The sequence below is a fragment of the Aulostomus chinensis genome, chromosome 1 (genome assembly GCF_037954235.1).
Source record: "Aulostomus chinensis isolate RoL2024-O1b breed Wild chromosome 1, RoL_Achi_v1.0, whole genome shotgun sequence".
In the NCBI taxonomy this organism is placed as follows: domain Eukaryota; kingdom Metazoa; phylum Chordata; class Actinopteri; order Syngnathiformes; family Aulostomidae; genus Aulostomus; species Aulostomus chinensis.
Window position 1 is genome coordinate 67,790,349 of NC_141320.1, and position 15,963 is coordinate 67,806,311.

At 51.4% G+C, this 15,963-nt stretch overlaps 3 protein-coding genes across 4 annotated transcripts; 1 reads left to right on the top strand and 2 right to left on the bottom strand.

Annotated features, from left to right (window-relative positions):
* Window positions 1–36: 36 nt before the first annotated feature.
* On the bottom strand, window positions 37–5,702 carry f2 (coagulation factor II (thrombin)). The gene is made up of 15 exons (XM_086202636.1): window positions 5,546–5,702; window positions 4,649–4,729; window positions 4,493–4,572; window positions 4,386–4,410; window positions 4,006–4,071; window positions 3,786–3,894; window positions 3,532–3,668; window positions 3,130–3,423; window positions 2,940–3,056; window positions 1,676–1,802; window positions 1,430–1,597; window positions 1,183–1,356; window positions 879–1,057; window positions 738–808; window positions 37–316 (listed from the first exon to the last, which is right to left on the bottom strand). The coding sequence occupies exons 1-15, from the start codon at window positions 5,604–5,606 to the stop codon at window positions 161–163; spliced, it is 1,845 nt and encodes a 614-aa protein (XP_086058762.1). The 5' UTR covers window positions 5,607–5,702; the 3' UTR covers window positions 37–160.
* A 1,997-nt stretch (window positions 5,703–7,699) lies between these two features.
* fbxo3 (F-box protein 3) lies at window positions 7,700–12,735 on the top strand. Of its 2 annotated transcripts, none has more exons than XM_086202691.1 (12): window positions 7,700–7,863; window positions 8,420–8,509; window positions 8,584–8,747; window positions 9,521–9,635; window positions 9,704–9,908; window positions 9,983–10,028; window positions 10,123–10,207; window positions 10,296–10,418; window positions 10,485–10,600; window positions 10,700–10,807; window positions 11,729–11,808; window positions 11,882–12,735. In XM_086202691.1, exons 1-12 carry the CDS (start codon window positions 7,778–7,780, stop codon window positions 12,017–12,019), a joined length of 1,356 nt encoding a protein of 451 aa, XP_086058817.1. In that variant the 5' UTR covers window positions 7,700–7,777; the 3' UTR covers window positions 12,020–12,735. The 2 variants fall into 2 exon arrangements, with proteins under 2 accessions (XP_086058817.1, XP_086058818.1); XM_086202692.1 differs by having other exon boundaries at window positions 7,707–7,863; window positions 11,879–12,735.
* A 771-nt stretch (window positions 12,736–13,506) lies between these two features.
* On the bottom strand, window positions 13,507–15,762 carry LOC147272909 (uncharacterized). Its single transcript, XM_086202693.1, has 3 exons — window positions 15,455–15,762; window positions 14,334–15,123; window positions 13,507–14,223 (listed from the first exon to the last, which is right to left on the bottom strand). The coding sequence occupies exons 2-3, from the start codon at window positions 15,112–15,114 to the stop codon at window positions 13,868–13,870; spliced, it is 1,137 nt and encodes a 378-aa protein (XP_086058819.1). The 5' UTR covers window positions 15,115–15,123; window positions 15,455–15,762; the 3' UTR covers window positions 13,507–13,867.
* Between the last annotated feature and the right edge of the window lie 201 nt (window positions 15,763–15,963).

Genomic DNA, 15,963 nt, shown 5'->3' on the forward strand with positions numbered 1-15,963 from the left:
AATGTTGCTTTTTCTCCTCAAACAAAACTCAACAACCACACAAGATACATTTTATTGTCGATCCTGTTGCCATGGAGATTTTCTTTCCACATTCTGCTAAAACTGAAGTGACTTCAGGTGGACATGAACAAACTTTATTGGCACCACGTTGCAAGGCAGTCTAGTCATCGTCGCTTCCTCCTGACTTGTCTATGACCTTCCTTATCCAGCGGCTCATCCTGAACAGGTGCGTGTAGAAGCCATACTTGCCGTCACGATCGCAGCCCTCGCCCCATGACACGATGCCAATCTGGTACCAGCGGTTTTCTGCCGGGTACTGAACACACACACACACACACACACATCTGTGGGCTTCATAGTTAAGCACCAGCATCGCTACACTGATCTACACTGGTCAGACATCAACACACAGTGTCTCGGGACACCACCTCCTGGACAGGCGGTATCGCGACAGCACCTCCTGGATAACCTCCTGCCTGGTTCTCACTGGTTGGTTCATAGCCATCGGTGATGCTGGTGCTCGCAGTCACATGGTTATCCTGGAGTTCTGATGCTATCAGACATTTGTCCAGGTTGTCGGGGGTCAGAGGGCCGTGGTGACGGCTGTCTGTGAACCCCTCACAAGGACCCGTAGGAACAGCAGAGATATCGCCACCTTTAGGCCTCATTCACCTGAGACTCCACAACCACAGAGTTCACCTGCTTTAGATGCGTGTGACAACAATGGAAGATCTCACCTTCATGACAAACGGGCCACCGCTGTCCCCCTCACAGGCATCGCCTCGCTGGGAGTCTTCAGGGTTATAGCCTGCAGCACGTCGGAGGGTGAGTGGATGTCACGGGGAATCGCTCACGAACAGAAAAAGATCAATATTTACCAGCACAGAACATGTTGTTTGTGATGCGGACAGAGGTGGAGCTTCCGCAGATGTCCTGGTCCACGATTGGCAGGTGGATCTGCTGGAGAACGGTGGGTAAGTTCCTTGCTGACGGGTTCCACGTTTCCTTCAAGTTGCCCCAGCCAGTGACTCTGCCTTTGAAGCCTTCGGACATCAAACTGTTGGAGGCAGAAAAAGAACGTCTGACCCACCGTGATCACCTGACCATCACAGCTGCCATGTTTGGACACGTGTGCTGTCAGTCAGTCCGACTCTGCTTCGCCTGAACCACATGTCGTCTTACGTCCTCGCCACCTGCTTGCTGGGGAGGCAGACAGGGTGGATGCGGTCGCTGAAGACAACTGGCAGCCTCATGTGCAGCAGCGCGATGTCTCGGTTCAGGTTTTCCCTCCAGTTGTACTTCGGGTGAACAATGATTTCATCGATGGCTACAATCTTCTCAGTTGCGCGTTCAAACCTGCAAAGATCAGGGGTGAGTGTGTGTCAGGGATCAGCAGTGGCGGTGGCGACATGCAGCCGGACCCTCTTACTTGGCACGGTTGTGTTTGCCCAGGCGGACCAGGATGTCCTTGAAGGTGAAGTTCTTGTTCCAGGGCGGGTAGAGGATGCAGTGAGCGGCAGTGAGGATCCACTGATCGCTGATCAGGCTGGCACCACAAAGCAGCTCCTGAGGACTGCGCTTGTAGAGCATCACCTGCCTGGAGGGCACGATGGACATGTTCAGAACAAGGTGCCACATCACCATGGAGACAGGCTGGTGATCTCCGCAGGGTTACCATGGAGCTGAGGCCACCTCAGCGTCATCTCCCCCAACAATGCGTTGCCCTCGGTACGACTCCAGCAGCTCCTTCTCCTTGGCATCCTCACGGCCCACTTTCTCAAACAAGGGGCGCTGTCCGCACACTGCAACACACCAGCCACTCGACCAGTTAACCAGCCAATGAACTAGTTAACCAGCTGCTTAAACAGTTACTCTACCTGTCACCCAGACAGCCAGCCACTTAACCTGCTAACTGGTTTGCCCTGCCAGGTAACCAGCCAGTGGACCAGTCAGTTATCCAGTCTACAATTCAGTTGACCAATGTCTGTGTAGGTTCTCATTCATCCAGGTCATCGTAGATTGAAGCAAAGTAAAATCTGGTCAACTGGACGTAAGTTTATCTTGAAGACGTTTCACCTCTCATCCGAGAGGCTTCTTCAGTTCTAGTGAAGAGTGTGGAAGCTCCAGCTTATAAACCTGTGTGGGAGTGGTCAGTGCTATTGTGGTGGAAACGACCCTCCCGAGACTCACCTGGCCTCCCCAAACGACAGTCGTTGTGCGGTGTCAGGGAGTTTCAGGGGTGGTCGTTAGGGAGTTTCACTGACCACTCAGGTGAGGTGGAGGAAAACCGCTGAGTCCAGTCCTCCAGAGTTGGCTCTTCTATGTTGTAGACATAGAAGACAATACAACATAGAAGAGCCAACTCTGGAGGACAGGACTCAGCGGTTTTCCTCCACCTCAAGGAGGAAAGCCACTCCTTCCAGGACGACCATGTCCAAATCCTGGACAGAGAGGACAGATGGTTTGAAAGAGGAGTTAAAGAAGCCATCCACGTCAGGATAGAGAAACCATCTTTGAACAGAGGAGGTGGACTGCGACATTTCCTTTCACCTATTTACAACCAAGTCCTTTCAAAACTTCCCCAAAGAGCTCAGCTGAAAGACCCATGTGGAACGGCTGCTGCCAGCACAGCCCATTAGCATCTGAGTGGTTGGTGTAACTCCCTAACGACCACCCCTGAAACTCCCTGACACCGCACAACGACTGTCGTTTGGGGAGGCCAGGTGAGTCTGGGGAGGGTCGTTTCCACCACAATAGCACTGACCACTCCCACATAGGTTTATAAGCTGGAGTTTCCACACTCTTCACTAGAACTGAAGAAGCCTCTCGGATGAGAGGTGAAACGTCTTCAAGATAAACTTACGTCCAGTTGACCAGATTTTACTTCGCTTCGATCAGTTGTCCAATGGGAGGCTGAGCAGCAGTCGGGTGGAACTTACCAGTCTCTCCTTGTCCGAAGGTGCGAGGGTTGAAGAAGGTTTTCCTAGCAGGTGTGAGGACGGAGCGCTCCCGGTCCCCTGCCTCTGATGTCAGCTCATCTCCCAGCAGGGGGACATCTGGGGGGGCAGATGAAGGGTGGAGCCAGTGTCCTATATTGGTTGAACTGGTGTCAATGCAACTTGTATTTACCGCAGGGCTCGAGGTCGCAGTAGTCCACTGTCACATTGCCAGAAATCTTCACGTAGCACCAGGGGCCCTCGAGGTCGTTGTCAGGGTTCCGGCACTTGTTACCCTGCAGACTCACCTCAGGGAAGAACTCCTTATCCTTGCTGAGGGCCGTGACCTCTGGCAATGACCACTGCAGACAGGTGTGACCGCCCAAGGTGACAGCCAGGTCACCCGTGTAGTCCATGCCATAGTTAGCTAAACATTCACCTGTTTTGATTGGTTTAGGGGCCACCGTGGGCGGAGTGAAGGCCTCACCTTTACAGAAAAACAGACTTCTTCATTATGGAGATGCTAATGCTAATGCTGGCAGCAGTAGCAGCAGTGTAATAATCCACTTGAGCTGCACCAGGATCAGATACTTGCCACATATGGGGACCCTGCAGAACTCCCTCTGGACTGTCGGGTCCTCAGTGAAACACCAGGGACCATCAGGATGGCTGTCAGGGTTCCGACAGAAGTTCTCTTTCAGGATGCTTCCGGGCTCGGACGCGTTGTACTCCCTGACAGAGCGGACAGCCTCATGATGAACTGATCTACTTCTTCACTGTTCCTTGGTACTACAATGCGTTTTATTTGATCAGTTATTAGTTTGGCAGTGACTGATTGATCAGGGGTACCTTAGGATGGGATGTGGAAAGCTGTGACTCCAACCCTGGCACTTTCTCCCTGACATGGTGATGTTGATGTTCCCTTCATAGTTCACTCCTTTCCCAGAGATACACTGACCTGAACACACACACGCACAACAGCACACACGCAAACAGACACACACACACGTGCAGTCTTTAGTGCGTGTACTGGGTCAGACTCATTTTACACTTGTGGGTTCTGATCTACCTTCCGTGCATTCTCTGACTATGTCGATGTTCTTCAGGGTTCTGTCCAGCTGGGTTCCTTGACAGTCTGGAGAGAAAGCGGGATGTTTGTGTAGCCATGTTTGGGACTTTGGTCATGTTTGCAATTCCAAACACATCGGATCAAACTACAAGTCTCCACTACTTCGATTATCACATCGCTGCGTTCAGCAGTGAAGATTAAAACAAAGAAAATCAAACCAAAAACAAATCAGCTGACAACTCATAAAGAAATTTACTCCGACAAACATAAATCAAATTTCACTGGATTTAGTTACCTAGCTTTGCTTTCAGACTTTATGCTAAGCTAAGCTAATGTTAGCATCCCGGGGTGTGTTAACTGAACACACGAATTGTACGTACCCAGATATTTGGCCCAGAAGTTCTCCTGGAGGGAACAGATGAAAGTAGGAGTGAGGAAGCTTTCACCATTGAGGGAAGAGAATCAGACAAAGAGAGGGATGTGGTACCGTTTTATCCGTCTGTTCAAACACCTCTCTGGCTTCCTCATGGTCACAGATTTCCTCCACACACTCCCTCTCCAGGTTACCTTGTGTGTAGTAATTGACTGTCAGACACAGTGATGCTCCTTCAGGTTTCATGATTCTCCAAGGCGGGTGACTCACCTGGTTTCACCTCCTCAAACAGCTGATTGGCTCGTCGGCTCCTCACCAGCACCTTTGAGGCCTGCTGGCTGTTCAGGAAGACTAGACACAAATGAGAGACAGTTCAAATCCAGAAGAGCCTGGTAGCTTTGTCAGCGTGGTAGCTAGTTTGCTAAGCAGCTCTAACTAACTAAATAACCAAGTGGACACCAAACAAATGGAAACCTATATGACCTAACTATTAGTTTTGCCGTTTGCTTCTCTCCGTGCATCAGGCGAGGCCCCAGCTCGCTGCGACTCTGTCTGTGAAGCATTGTGTTTGTTATTTATTTTTTATCGCTGACCCTTGACCCTAACCCTCAGAGGTACCCATTTATAATTACTTCGAAGCTCAAAGCTTTTTCAGTCCACACTTTAGCTTCTGTATGTTCCTGGTATTGTACATCTCAGATTCCAGTTGTTTTTATTTAGTATATATTTTAGCTTGAAGTTGCTATGTAGTTTACATTTTAACCAAGCCTTTTTAGCTTCTGTGATATTGTCTGGTAGTCTTTGCGTTGATTTGCCATTCAGGATCGACTTTGTCCGTTTGTTTCATGTTTCTGGCCCCAAAGGCTGTGCTTGGGTGCCTGTCGCAAGATTTTCAACGGGTCAAGTTTGGACAAAAGGTTTCCAGGTAAACCAGAACTTTTGCAAAAAGATTTCTGAAAAATTGGAAGTAACTATTTTGGGTCAGGATTAGGAAACGACAATTTCTTTAAATGCTTCAATATGTGTGTATTTGTACAGAAAGAAGTTTTGAAAGTTACTTCTGATCATAGAGGCTTCACCAGCAGTCATGAACTTTAATCATTGTCTTCTGTTACTGCAGCAACTGTGTCCATCAGCAGCCAGAAGAAGAATGGAATGAGAACGTACCTTCATCCGCCAGGCAGCTGGGCAGCAGAAACAGCAGCAGTAACCATGTTGGTTCTACCATTATCCAAACCGAGCAGAACCTCAGAACCAAATCCAGCAGAGTCCCTCGTGAGTCTGTCTCCTGGTCTCTGTCTGTCTCACGTTCTGCCAGGCAGGATTATTGACCAAGAGGTCAAAGTATGAGGATGAGTCAGACATTTTAAATGTTTACCTTGACTTACCATGCTGAATAAAACCTGCTTTACTGGCTATTATCTGGTTATAATTATAATCTAGTTAGCTGGATATAATCTGGTGAACTGGATATAATCTGGTGAACTGGATATAATCTGGTTAACTGGATATAATATGTTAACTGTATGTAATCTGGTTAACTGGATATAATCTGTTAACTGGATATAATCTGGTTAACTGGATATAATCTGTTAACTGGATATAATCTGGTTAACTGATATAACCTGGTTAACTGGATATAATCTGTTAACTGGATATAATCTGGTTAACTGATATAATCTGGTTAATTGATTTTATCTGGTTAACTGGATATAATCTGGTTAATTGATTTTATCTGGTTAACTGGATATAATCTGTTAACTGGATATAATTTAGTTAACTGGATAAAATCTGATATACTGCATTTAATCTGGTTAATTGGAAAACATCTGATTTTTCTGGGTATAATCTAGTGTACTGGATATTATCTGATATACCAGACGTAATCTGAAATATTCAATATTATCTTTCATACTGGATATAATCTGTTAGCTGGATATAATCTGTTAACTAGATATAATTTAGCTAACTGGATATAATCTGGTTAACTGGATATAATCTGTTAACTGGATATAATCTGGTAAACTGGATATAATCTGTTAACTAGATATAATTTAGCTAACTGGATATAATCTGGTTAATTGATATAATCTGGTTAACTGGATATAATCTGGTTAACTGATATAATCTGGTTAACTGGATATAATCTGTTAACTGGATATAATCTGGTTAACTGATATAATATGGTTAACTGGATATAATCTGTTAACTGGATATAATCTGGTTAACTGGATATAATCTGTTAACTGGATATAATCTGGTTAACTGGATATAATTTAGTTAACTGGATATAATCTGGTTAACTGATATAATCTGGTTAACTGGATATAATCTGGTTAACTGGATATAATTTAGTTAACTGGATAAAATCTGATATACTGCATTTAATCTGGTTAATTGGAAAACATCTGATTTTTCTGGGTATAATCTAGTGTACTGGATATTATCTGATATACCAGACGTAATCTGAAATATTCAACATTATCTTTCATACTGGATATAATCTGATATTCCCGATATAATCTAGTTAAGTGGACATAACCCTCATGCCTTCATCTGGTGTATTCTGATTTGATGGATGTGATCTAAGATAACTCATTTCCTGACAGCGTTCTTGTCTGTGAAACTGTGGTTGTCGCTGAGAGACTGAAAGACACAGTCACCACCATGGCTCTGACGTTGCAGTGACCCCGAGCCGTTCAGAAAGATGTCACATGAGTACGGTGGGCCACCCGCCACTGGGGTCAGAGGTCAGGGTTATGTCAGGGCTCAGATTGTGGCTCCTTCCACCTTCTTCTCTGTTCATGAAAGACAAATGACTGAGAATAAAATTGAACTGCTGGCCTTTGCTGTCCTACCTCCTCGCCCTACTGTTGTTGATTCAGCTCCCGGCTGATTCAGCACAAGTCCAAACAAATATTGACCTGCAGATACTGACATGGAGTCTTGCACCAGAGTTCAGTTGGAACGTTTCACACTGGACACACAGGAGCTTTGAGAGGACTCCACCTCACAGCTCTGGACAAGTCCCGAGAGGTTTTCTTTTGGTTCTGAATGCATTCACAACAAATAATCATAAACATCATTGTTTATTACTACTTTTATTGTCTCACGAATTAACAACAAATTCATTAAAGGTTAAAGAAATTAGCAAAAGACAGGAAAAAAAAACTGCCGTTATACAGCCGCCGGTTATGGCGCCATAACGCCACCTAATGGACACATATTGCAGTACAATATTGAAAAGGAAAGTGAACGTCAAGGAGGTGATTCAATTTTGTGCGGCAATATGAGTCCACTAGGTGGCGGTATGGCGCCGTGATCGCCCATAAAAGTCCAGAAAAAGAAGTAGAAGAAGAAGACGACGACGACGAAGAAGAAGAAGAATCGCTGGCAACGATGGCGGCGCAGCTGCGGATGGACCAGCTGCCCTCGGACCCGCTGCTACACGTCTTATCCTTCCTGGGCTTCAGGGACCTGATCCAGTACGTATGTGACCGCGCTCCCAAACCGAACCGGGAATCACGTGGTTCTAGGAAACGAGCGGTCCGTCGCGCCGCTGCGGGCGAGGGTTGCAGCCGAAGGTGCGGAGTTGATAGGCGGCCAACAACAACAACAACAACAACAACAACAACACACAAAGAACAACTACACAAACAACAGCAACACACCCAGCGACCGTCGGTTCAACGTCAGTGGTTGAGTCGTTGCTGAGCGGATGAACAGGAAGCGACCCCGCGCGCGGCCTCCGGTCTGCTCGTCATCGGTTGACGTGATCGTTCAACACCCGCCGGACCAGAGCCGGTTCCGACCCGCCGCCCTCTGGCTGACGTTCAAACCACGTTAACTTCCTCTCTTTTCAGAAACGTCTCTTAATTTAATAACAACTTGAAGAGTGACTCCTTTACGAGGGAGTCATTTAATAAACTTCCGGTTTGGCGATGTTTATGACAGCAAAAGTGTGACGTAACGGCTTTGTAGCTGATGACGTAGGTGGTTTTCTGGTGTGGAACTTAACTGTGACTGTGTTAAACGCACCAGTTGCAGTTACGTCAGCAGGAGACTGAACGAGCTGTCCAAGCACAACCCGCTGTGGAGGTCCCACTGCTCCCGCCACTGGCTGCTGTCAGAGTAAGTCCCGCCTCCTCCCGCGCCAGGGGTCAAAGGTCACTCTCATTCATGTGTGTGTTTGTGTTTGTGTTTAGTTTGGAGCGGGCCCAGAGCGGTCTGTCCTGGTACTGCTTGTTCCAGCAGTACTACCGAGACCTGGGCCGCTACATCCAGTACTACCCGACCCTGAAGAGAGCCTGGGAGCAGCTGAAGAGCTTCCTGCTGCAGAGGTGCCCCCGCATGATCGCCTCCCTGAAAGGTCAAAGCTCCTACATGCCCTGAACGCACCACAGTGTTCAGAAATGCACCTGTGTCATAGAATGCCCCTGAGGTTCTTGAACGCACCACAATGACACCAGATGTGAGTGGAGCAGGGTTAGGGTTCTCCAAGCTGTCAGGAAGGCTCCCCTCTCTGCAGGGTTCAAAGGTGACCAGTCAGACGCCGTCCGTGTGCTGGTTAGGACCGACGTTTATGACTCACTTGTTGTGGATGATTTTGATGTGGGCGGTGCTTCGCGATGAGGACGCCATGCTCGCAGCAGCACTGCTCTTAACAAAGCAAGTTGCTTCTGTCTCCGCGCTCCTGAATGCGGTCGAAGACGATTGGCTGTCATGACGGGACTTTGATGGTCATGGACTTCCGTGTGTGGCCGAACTACAGGGTGAGCGGATGACGCCATGCCTGTCATTAACCAACGCCACTCTGAGTAAACTCACATGGTCGACTTGACCCAAGTCCCTTCATGTCCTCTCCTGAACACGTCCGAGTCCCTCAGGAGGCTGTGAGTGTGCTCACCTGAGCGCGTCTCGGTTGATTGACGCGTGGCTCATTATAAAGGTAACACCAACAGAACCAAATGTTCACCGACCGCCATTTTCCGTATGGATGTGTTACCATGGCACCGTCACTTCATGTAAAGCTCAGGTCATAAATAGATGACGTGGCCCCACAGTGTCACTGAAGGCAACCCAATGACACCGCCCACCCTCAAACAGTGAGCGTCTGTTATTCTACTTACTGTCGTTCCTCAGATGGCGCCACCGAGGCGGAGCTCCGTGACATCGAGGGTCAGATCGGCTGCAGGCTTCCGGACGACTATCGCTGCTCGTTTCGCATCCACAACGGCCAGAAGCTGGTGATCCCCGGGTGAGTGTCTGCCCAGAGTTGTCCGCCAGCGGCGGCGAGCCGTCTGACCGCTGTGTCCGTGTCTCCAGGCTGATGGGCAGCATGTCTCTGTCCAACCACTACCGGTCGGAGGTGCTGCTGGACGTGGAGACGGCGGCTGGCGGGTTCCAGCAGAGGAAGGGGATGAGGCGCTGCCTCCCACTCACCTTCTGCTTCCACACGGGTCTGAGCCAGTACCTGGCGCTGGAGCCCACCGAGGGCCGCAGGATGCTGGAGATCTTCTACCCCTGCCCCGTACGTAACTTCCTGTGGGAGTGGCCTCTGAGGATCTCAGGTACACGTGTGACTTTGACCTTTGTGTTGTTCAGGACCAGACAGCTCAGGACCCTTCAGCCATGGACATGTTCATCACAGGTGGGTTCTCCAAAGCCGAGTGGACTCCGCCCACGGCTTGGCGTGGGAACTGACCCCCCCCCCCCGGCGTTTCTGTGTGTGTGTGTGTGTTCAGGTTCCTGCTTCCTGGACTGGTTCACCACCTATGTGGACAATGTGGTGCTGGGCGAGTACCCCATCATCCGGGACCAGATCTTCAGGTGAAGGTTGCCACTTGATGAACGCAGACGTGGAGGCGGTCCACGCTTCTGAGTCCCTGTTCCTAACCGCCTGATTGGTTTGCTGCAGGTACGTGCATGATAAGAGCTGTGTGACGACCACTGGTGACATCACCGTCTCTGTTTCTACCTCCTTCCTGCCGGAGCTCTCCTCTGTCCACCCGCCACACTTCTTCTTCACCTACCGCATCAGGTACCCGGTCGCCTGCCTGCCCAACGCCTCGCCTGCTGTGGCGTTCTAACCCCCATGTCATTGCAGGATAGAAATGGCGAGCAGTGCCTCCCCGGAAGCTGCCTGTCAGTTGGATAGCCGCTACTGGAAAATCACTACGTCTGATGGCAACGTGGAGGAGGTTCAGGGTCCCGGCGTGGTCGGTACGCTGCCTGCATCACATGACTGCCTGCACGCTCATTGGCTAGACCAGCTGCTGAGTGTGTGTGTGTGTGTGTGTGTGTGTGTGTGTTTGTTTGCAGGAGAGTTTCCTGTCATGACACCTGGGAAGGTTCATGAGTACGCCAGCTGCACCACCTTCTCCACGCCATCAGAGTACATGGAGGGTCACTACACCTTCCACAGACTCGGTAACACAGCTGCGGGGGGGTGCAGGAAGGTCAAAGGTCACATCTCGGCCGGTCATCGTCTCAATTAGCCCGATTTAATCAATCAAAACACTCGCTGTGATGTCACGCTTTCGCTCTGAGGGACGGCTGAACCATGAAGGTCGACAAGATCTAAGCTAAGTGTCCTAGGTGTGTGCCGCAGGTCACGGGGCGCATTGATGATGTCATCAACCCGAGCCCGCGTGACTCCGGAGGAGGAGGAGACTCGTAGAACGCCACCACCAACGTTAGCAAGCGGAGCTCATCAGCGACTGAGCTGGAGTCTGGGCCTGTTAGCGCGAATTGACGGAGAGAAATAAGTCGGCGGCGCTCACTTGACCACTCTCACGCCGCGCGAGGTGGAGAGCGTCAAGTTCAGCTTTCCTGTGTCCGTTCTCCTGGAGGCGGCGAGGAGACCTCTTGTAGGGTCTAGCTCTTCCTCCTGGTGCGAACTGCTGTTTAACCACCAGCACAGGAACCAAGACCAGGACCAGATTGAGGGGCAGGAAGGCCACAGGGTCAAGCTGGTGGCCCGTCAGACGAAGGGGACCCTGTTCAGACACGGTCTCCGGTCTGAGGCTGAGAACCAGGTCCAGGGGGTCCTGCTCGAGGCCTTCCAAGGTCCAAAGTGTCCTACTCTAATGTACTACCCGGACCCAGACTCGCCCCCTCCAGTATTTTGACACTCAGACCTGGACCTGTCCAGGACCTGGTTGTTACCTGCTAAACCAGACCAAAAGTCAGTGTTTAATTTCAGGTCCATTCAAACGTTCGTCATTCTGGCCACGCCCACATCCTCCTCTCCTCATCCACGTCAACAACAAGCGCACAAAGAAGCTGCTGGTCTTTTATTGTGAAGGTCCTTCATGCACTCAACATGCTGTTGTTTACTTCCTGTTTCAGACAACAAGGAAGTGTTCCACGTGGCGATTCCTCGCTTCCACATGGTGTGTCCGCCCTTCAGAGTTCCGGCCAGCAGAGCGGTGAGTTGACCATGAACCATCAACAGGAAGTGGTTTTTCTGGTTGATGAACTTGTCCTGGTCTCCATCAGAAGGCATCCGCCAGCTGCTCCTCCCTCCTCGGCGAGGATGAGGACGAGGAGCGGTCCGAAGGAGACGGCGATGACTTCAATGACCTGCAAGGGATCAACATGGCGGCTCTGGAAGGAGCCTGGTGCCCACGACACATCTGAGTCCGCACAGACGGAAACGCCGTCAGGGAAACCAGGTGGACCGTCAGTCACTCAGGAATGATTGACAGGTGCAGGGGATTCTGGGTAGCAGACTTCCAGCTGTATGACAGAGAATGTGAATGAGTTTTGGACAAGATGGCGCCGCCGTCTCCTCGCCCTCCGGGACGATCACTGATATTTATAGCGGCGGTTCAGCCGATTGCTGCCGTGTCTCCATCAGAGGCTCGTTAGCGTTTTGAAACCTGCCAGCTCTTTGACAGGACAACTATGACTTCAATGACCGAGGCCACGCCCTCTCAACATCACGTTTGTGTCCCTGTCACTCACATCCAGACAGGAAGCAGGTTTAAAAACGCCACAGCACGTTGAAGCTCTTTTTCACTGCAGGAAGTAGGACATTCCCGCCCCTCAGCTGAAGAACCTTCCGGCGCTGCGTTCACGCCATCAACTGCTGTCAGGAAACCCCCAACTGAAGGTTACCAAATAATCAGCAGCGATCAAAGTCCTGATCAATAATCAGGATGTGGGCGGGGCCTACACACACGTGAACACCATGTGAGTTTCCTGCAATGAAAAACAGACAGGAAGTGTGCGACCCGGGTTTGTGTTCTGATGCTTCTTTGGTGCTCAGGCGCGACATCACGTGGTTCTGAGCTGCGATGTGATTGGTGGGTTTGTTTTGTATGTTTTGGCTAAATAAAGAGAAATATTCAGCATGGCGGACTGATGGCGCTCTGTCAACGCTCACCGCTGTCTTTGACCATGTGATGTCACACGTCAAAGTCCTCATGTTCTCAATGCCATTAGAAGGCAGAACTTTATTGACACAAGTTGCGTACGACAACAGGATGTGAGGGCAGTAGTGACCCGTCTTTCTTAGCGCTGCTTCATGCCGACACGCCAGTGACCTCCAAGAAGCCGTCAGGTGGTGTCCCCGTCTGCTGGAACGCCTGTGTTACTCTGACTTCTGCATGAGGGGAAAAACACCGCCACCGGTGTGACGCCGCCCGACAGGGACACACCAACAGCAACGACACGCCGCCCGACAGGGACACGCCAACAGCAACGACACGCCGCCCGACAGGGACACGCCAACAGCAACGACACGCCGCCCGACAGGGACACGCCAACAGCAACGACACGCCGCCCGACAGGGACACGCCAACAGCAACGACACGCCGCCCGACAGGGACACGCCAACAGCAACGACACGCCGCCCGACAGGGACACGCCAACAGCAACGACATGCCGCCCGACAGGGACACGCCAACAGCAACGACACGCCGCCCGACAGGGACACGCCAACAGCAACGACACGCCGCCCGACAGGGACACGCCAACACAATACATAGAACAAGTCAGTCGTTGACAGATGCAACACGATGTCAGCGTGAACAACGGAACGCCGCGGTTCTCCATGTTCCTCCAGGTTCTCAAAAACACCGCGGTCACAGAGTTGATCATGTGATGCACACAAATGGCCAATGAATCTTTAATGGCTTTATTGACCAACGTTGTGATTCAGGCTCCGCCCCTCACCAGCCTCCACCAGAGGTCGGCAGTTTTCTGAGGTGGTGACTGGAAGGCAGGTTTAAAGACATGAGTGGGACAACCAGCAGGTTAGGGGTTAAATAGTGATTTGAACGGAGTTCAGTTTGTCTTCATGTCCCTTGAATCGCCACCACACAGGAAGTGTCCAACTGCACTTCCTGTTCCCGCTCTTACAGTGTACACTGGGACAGGTAACCCCCCCAGCTGGTGTCACATGATGTCGCGTCCTGGCTTCGACTGTAGAGATTCAGTGAACCTGACGACAGGAAGTTGTGACCAGGGGTCGCCCGACCTCCTTCACTTGTCGTCTTCGTCTTCATCTTCCTCAATCACCCTCCTCGCTCGCTTCCTCTCCGCTCTCGTCTCCTTCTTCTCCTCTTCGCCCTCCTCGTCATCACATTGCACCCCTCCCGCTCCCGCCTCCCCTGCAGCGCCCTCCTCCTCGCGGGCACTGCAGCGGCTGCAATGCCTCCTGAAGCCACCAAGGAAGTGCGAGCGGAAGCAGCAGAAGGGGCAGGCGTAGCGTCCGGGCCGGTGGGCGGAGCGAACGTGCTGCTGGAGCCGGCTGGGCAGGAAGAAGGAGCGCTTGCAGTCCCTGCAGCCGTATGGACGCTCCACGTCATGCGAACGCACCACATGGCTGATGGCGAAGCCTGCGGCGAAGAGAAGAACATTAGCGAACGCTCATCTCAAACAAACCCACTGGGTGGATCTCCTGACTAACGTGATGCGTCTCAAGCTTGTCAGCAGGGGGCGCCAGCACCTTTCAGCTTGGTCTTCCAGCCGCAGATCAGGCAGACGAAGCGGTTGGAGATGAAGCGCACCACCTTGGCGGTCGCCTCCACTTCCTCCTTCAGCAGCTCGGCGCTAAGCCCTGACACCTCCTCCTCCTCCACGCTGCTGCTCTGGGCGCCGCCGGCGTCTTGTTTGATGGCCCGGTTAGCATACGTTTTGGGGATGTCGTGTTTCCGCACCACATGTTTGACCCCCGCGCCTTTATTCTTTGTCTTCCAGCTACAAATCAGGCAGTGGTACTCCGCACCATCAAACATCAGCACGCCATCGTCGGCTTCGGCTTCGCCTTCACGTTTAATCGACTCTTGCCTTCGCTGGGCGCCATCTTCATTTCCCTCAGCTTCCTCCTCCTCCTCACTGCTCCTCTTGTTCCGAGGAGCATCTTTCCCTCCCTCTTCCTCCTCTTTCTCCTCCCCCTTCTCACTGCTGTCGTCGGCGCCCTCGCCATCAGCTGCTCCCGCCTCCCTCTCGTCCATGCAGTGCCTGGAGATGATGTGCTTGTACAGCTTGGTGAAGTCTTTGCAGGTGTAGAAGCACTCAGCACAGTGGAACAGCTGGGCGCCACTCTGGTACATCAGGATGTTGCCCAGGCGACCCACTGCCACGCCGTCCAGGCAGGCGGGGTGGGTGGCAGCCATGTGGGACAACTGGTGGGCGTGGCTCTTGGAGAAATGGCCACAGACAGGACACTGAAGATGTGCTGCAACGCCGCCGCCCACTTCTCCACGCGTGTGAACAATGACGGACATCACAGCGTCCTGCGGGCCACACAAACGTTAATCACGGTTGATCATGTGATCTATGAAATGACTGACGTGAGTTGAACGGAGACTCCGCCCCTCTGCAGCTTCCACCTGTCCTGAATGGATCAAGCTTTATTGACAACAATCAACAAACCAGCGACTAGTCCAACAAAACCAGGTACTGGTACGCCCTAGCCGGGTACTTGTACACTGTAAACCAGGTACAAGTATATTTTATAAATCTTATATTTCTCCTCTTTTATTGCTCTTGTCGCACGTGCTCCTCAGGTTCATGCCATCGTCACTTTTCTCCACGTGACTTTCCCCTCTCCCACGTGGTACAAACCTGTTCTCGTGGAGCCGGGACCTTCTGTAACAGCGTCCCTGTAGGTGGTATTCCGGGTCCGTCCCGGGTTAGTGGCTGGAACGAACACAGACCAGAGAGGAAGGGGAGAAGCGGACCGCAGCTAACATGCTCATTGGCCGGCGAAAGTCCCTCAAGCGGTTCTGTTGAGGGTCTCTGGCGCGCAACTGGTACCGCCCCGCCCCACCGCTGAAGCGAGATCGACCCTCGGAACCAGACCTGTCCAGGTAACCCGTCCGGTTCGGACCGAAGCACCAGTCAGCTTCCCCTCAGTGGAACTTCGTCAGTGGGTAGGGAGCTGGCCAATCACTGCCCGCTCCTCCTCTTCTTCGCTTTCTTCTTCTTCTTTGTGTATTTAATGACGGTTGGCAAACAACAGTTGGGTGCAGCACCCCCCCCTGCTGGCGACTGGCGTGTGGACACATGCAAACATACCGTAAATGTACGCGTGTGTTGGGGCGGGGGTTAGTGGTCCTCACCAAAGGGTCCTC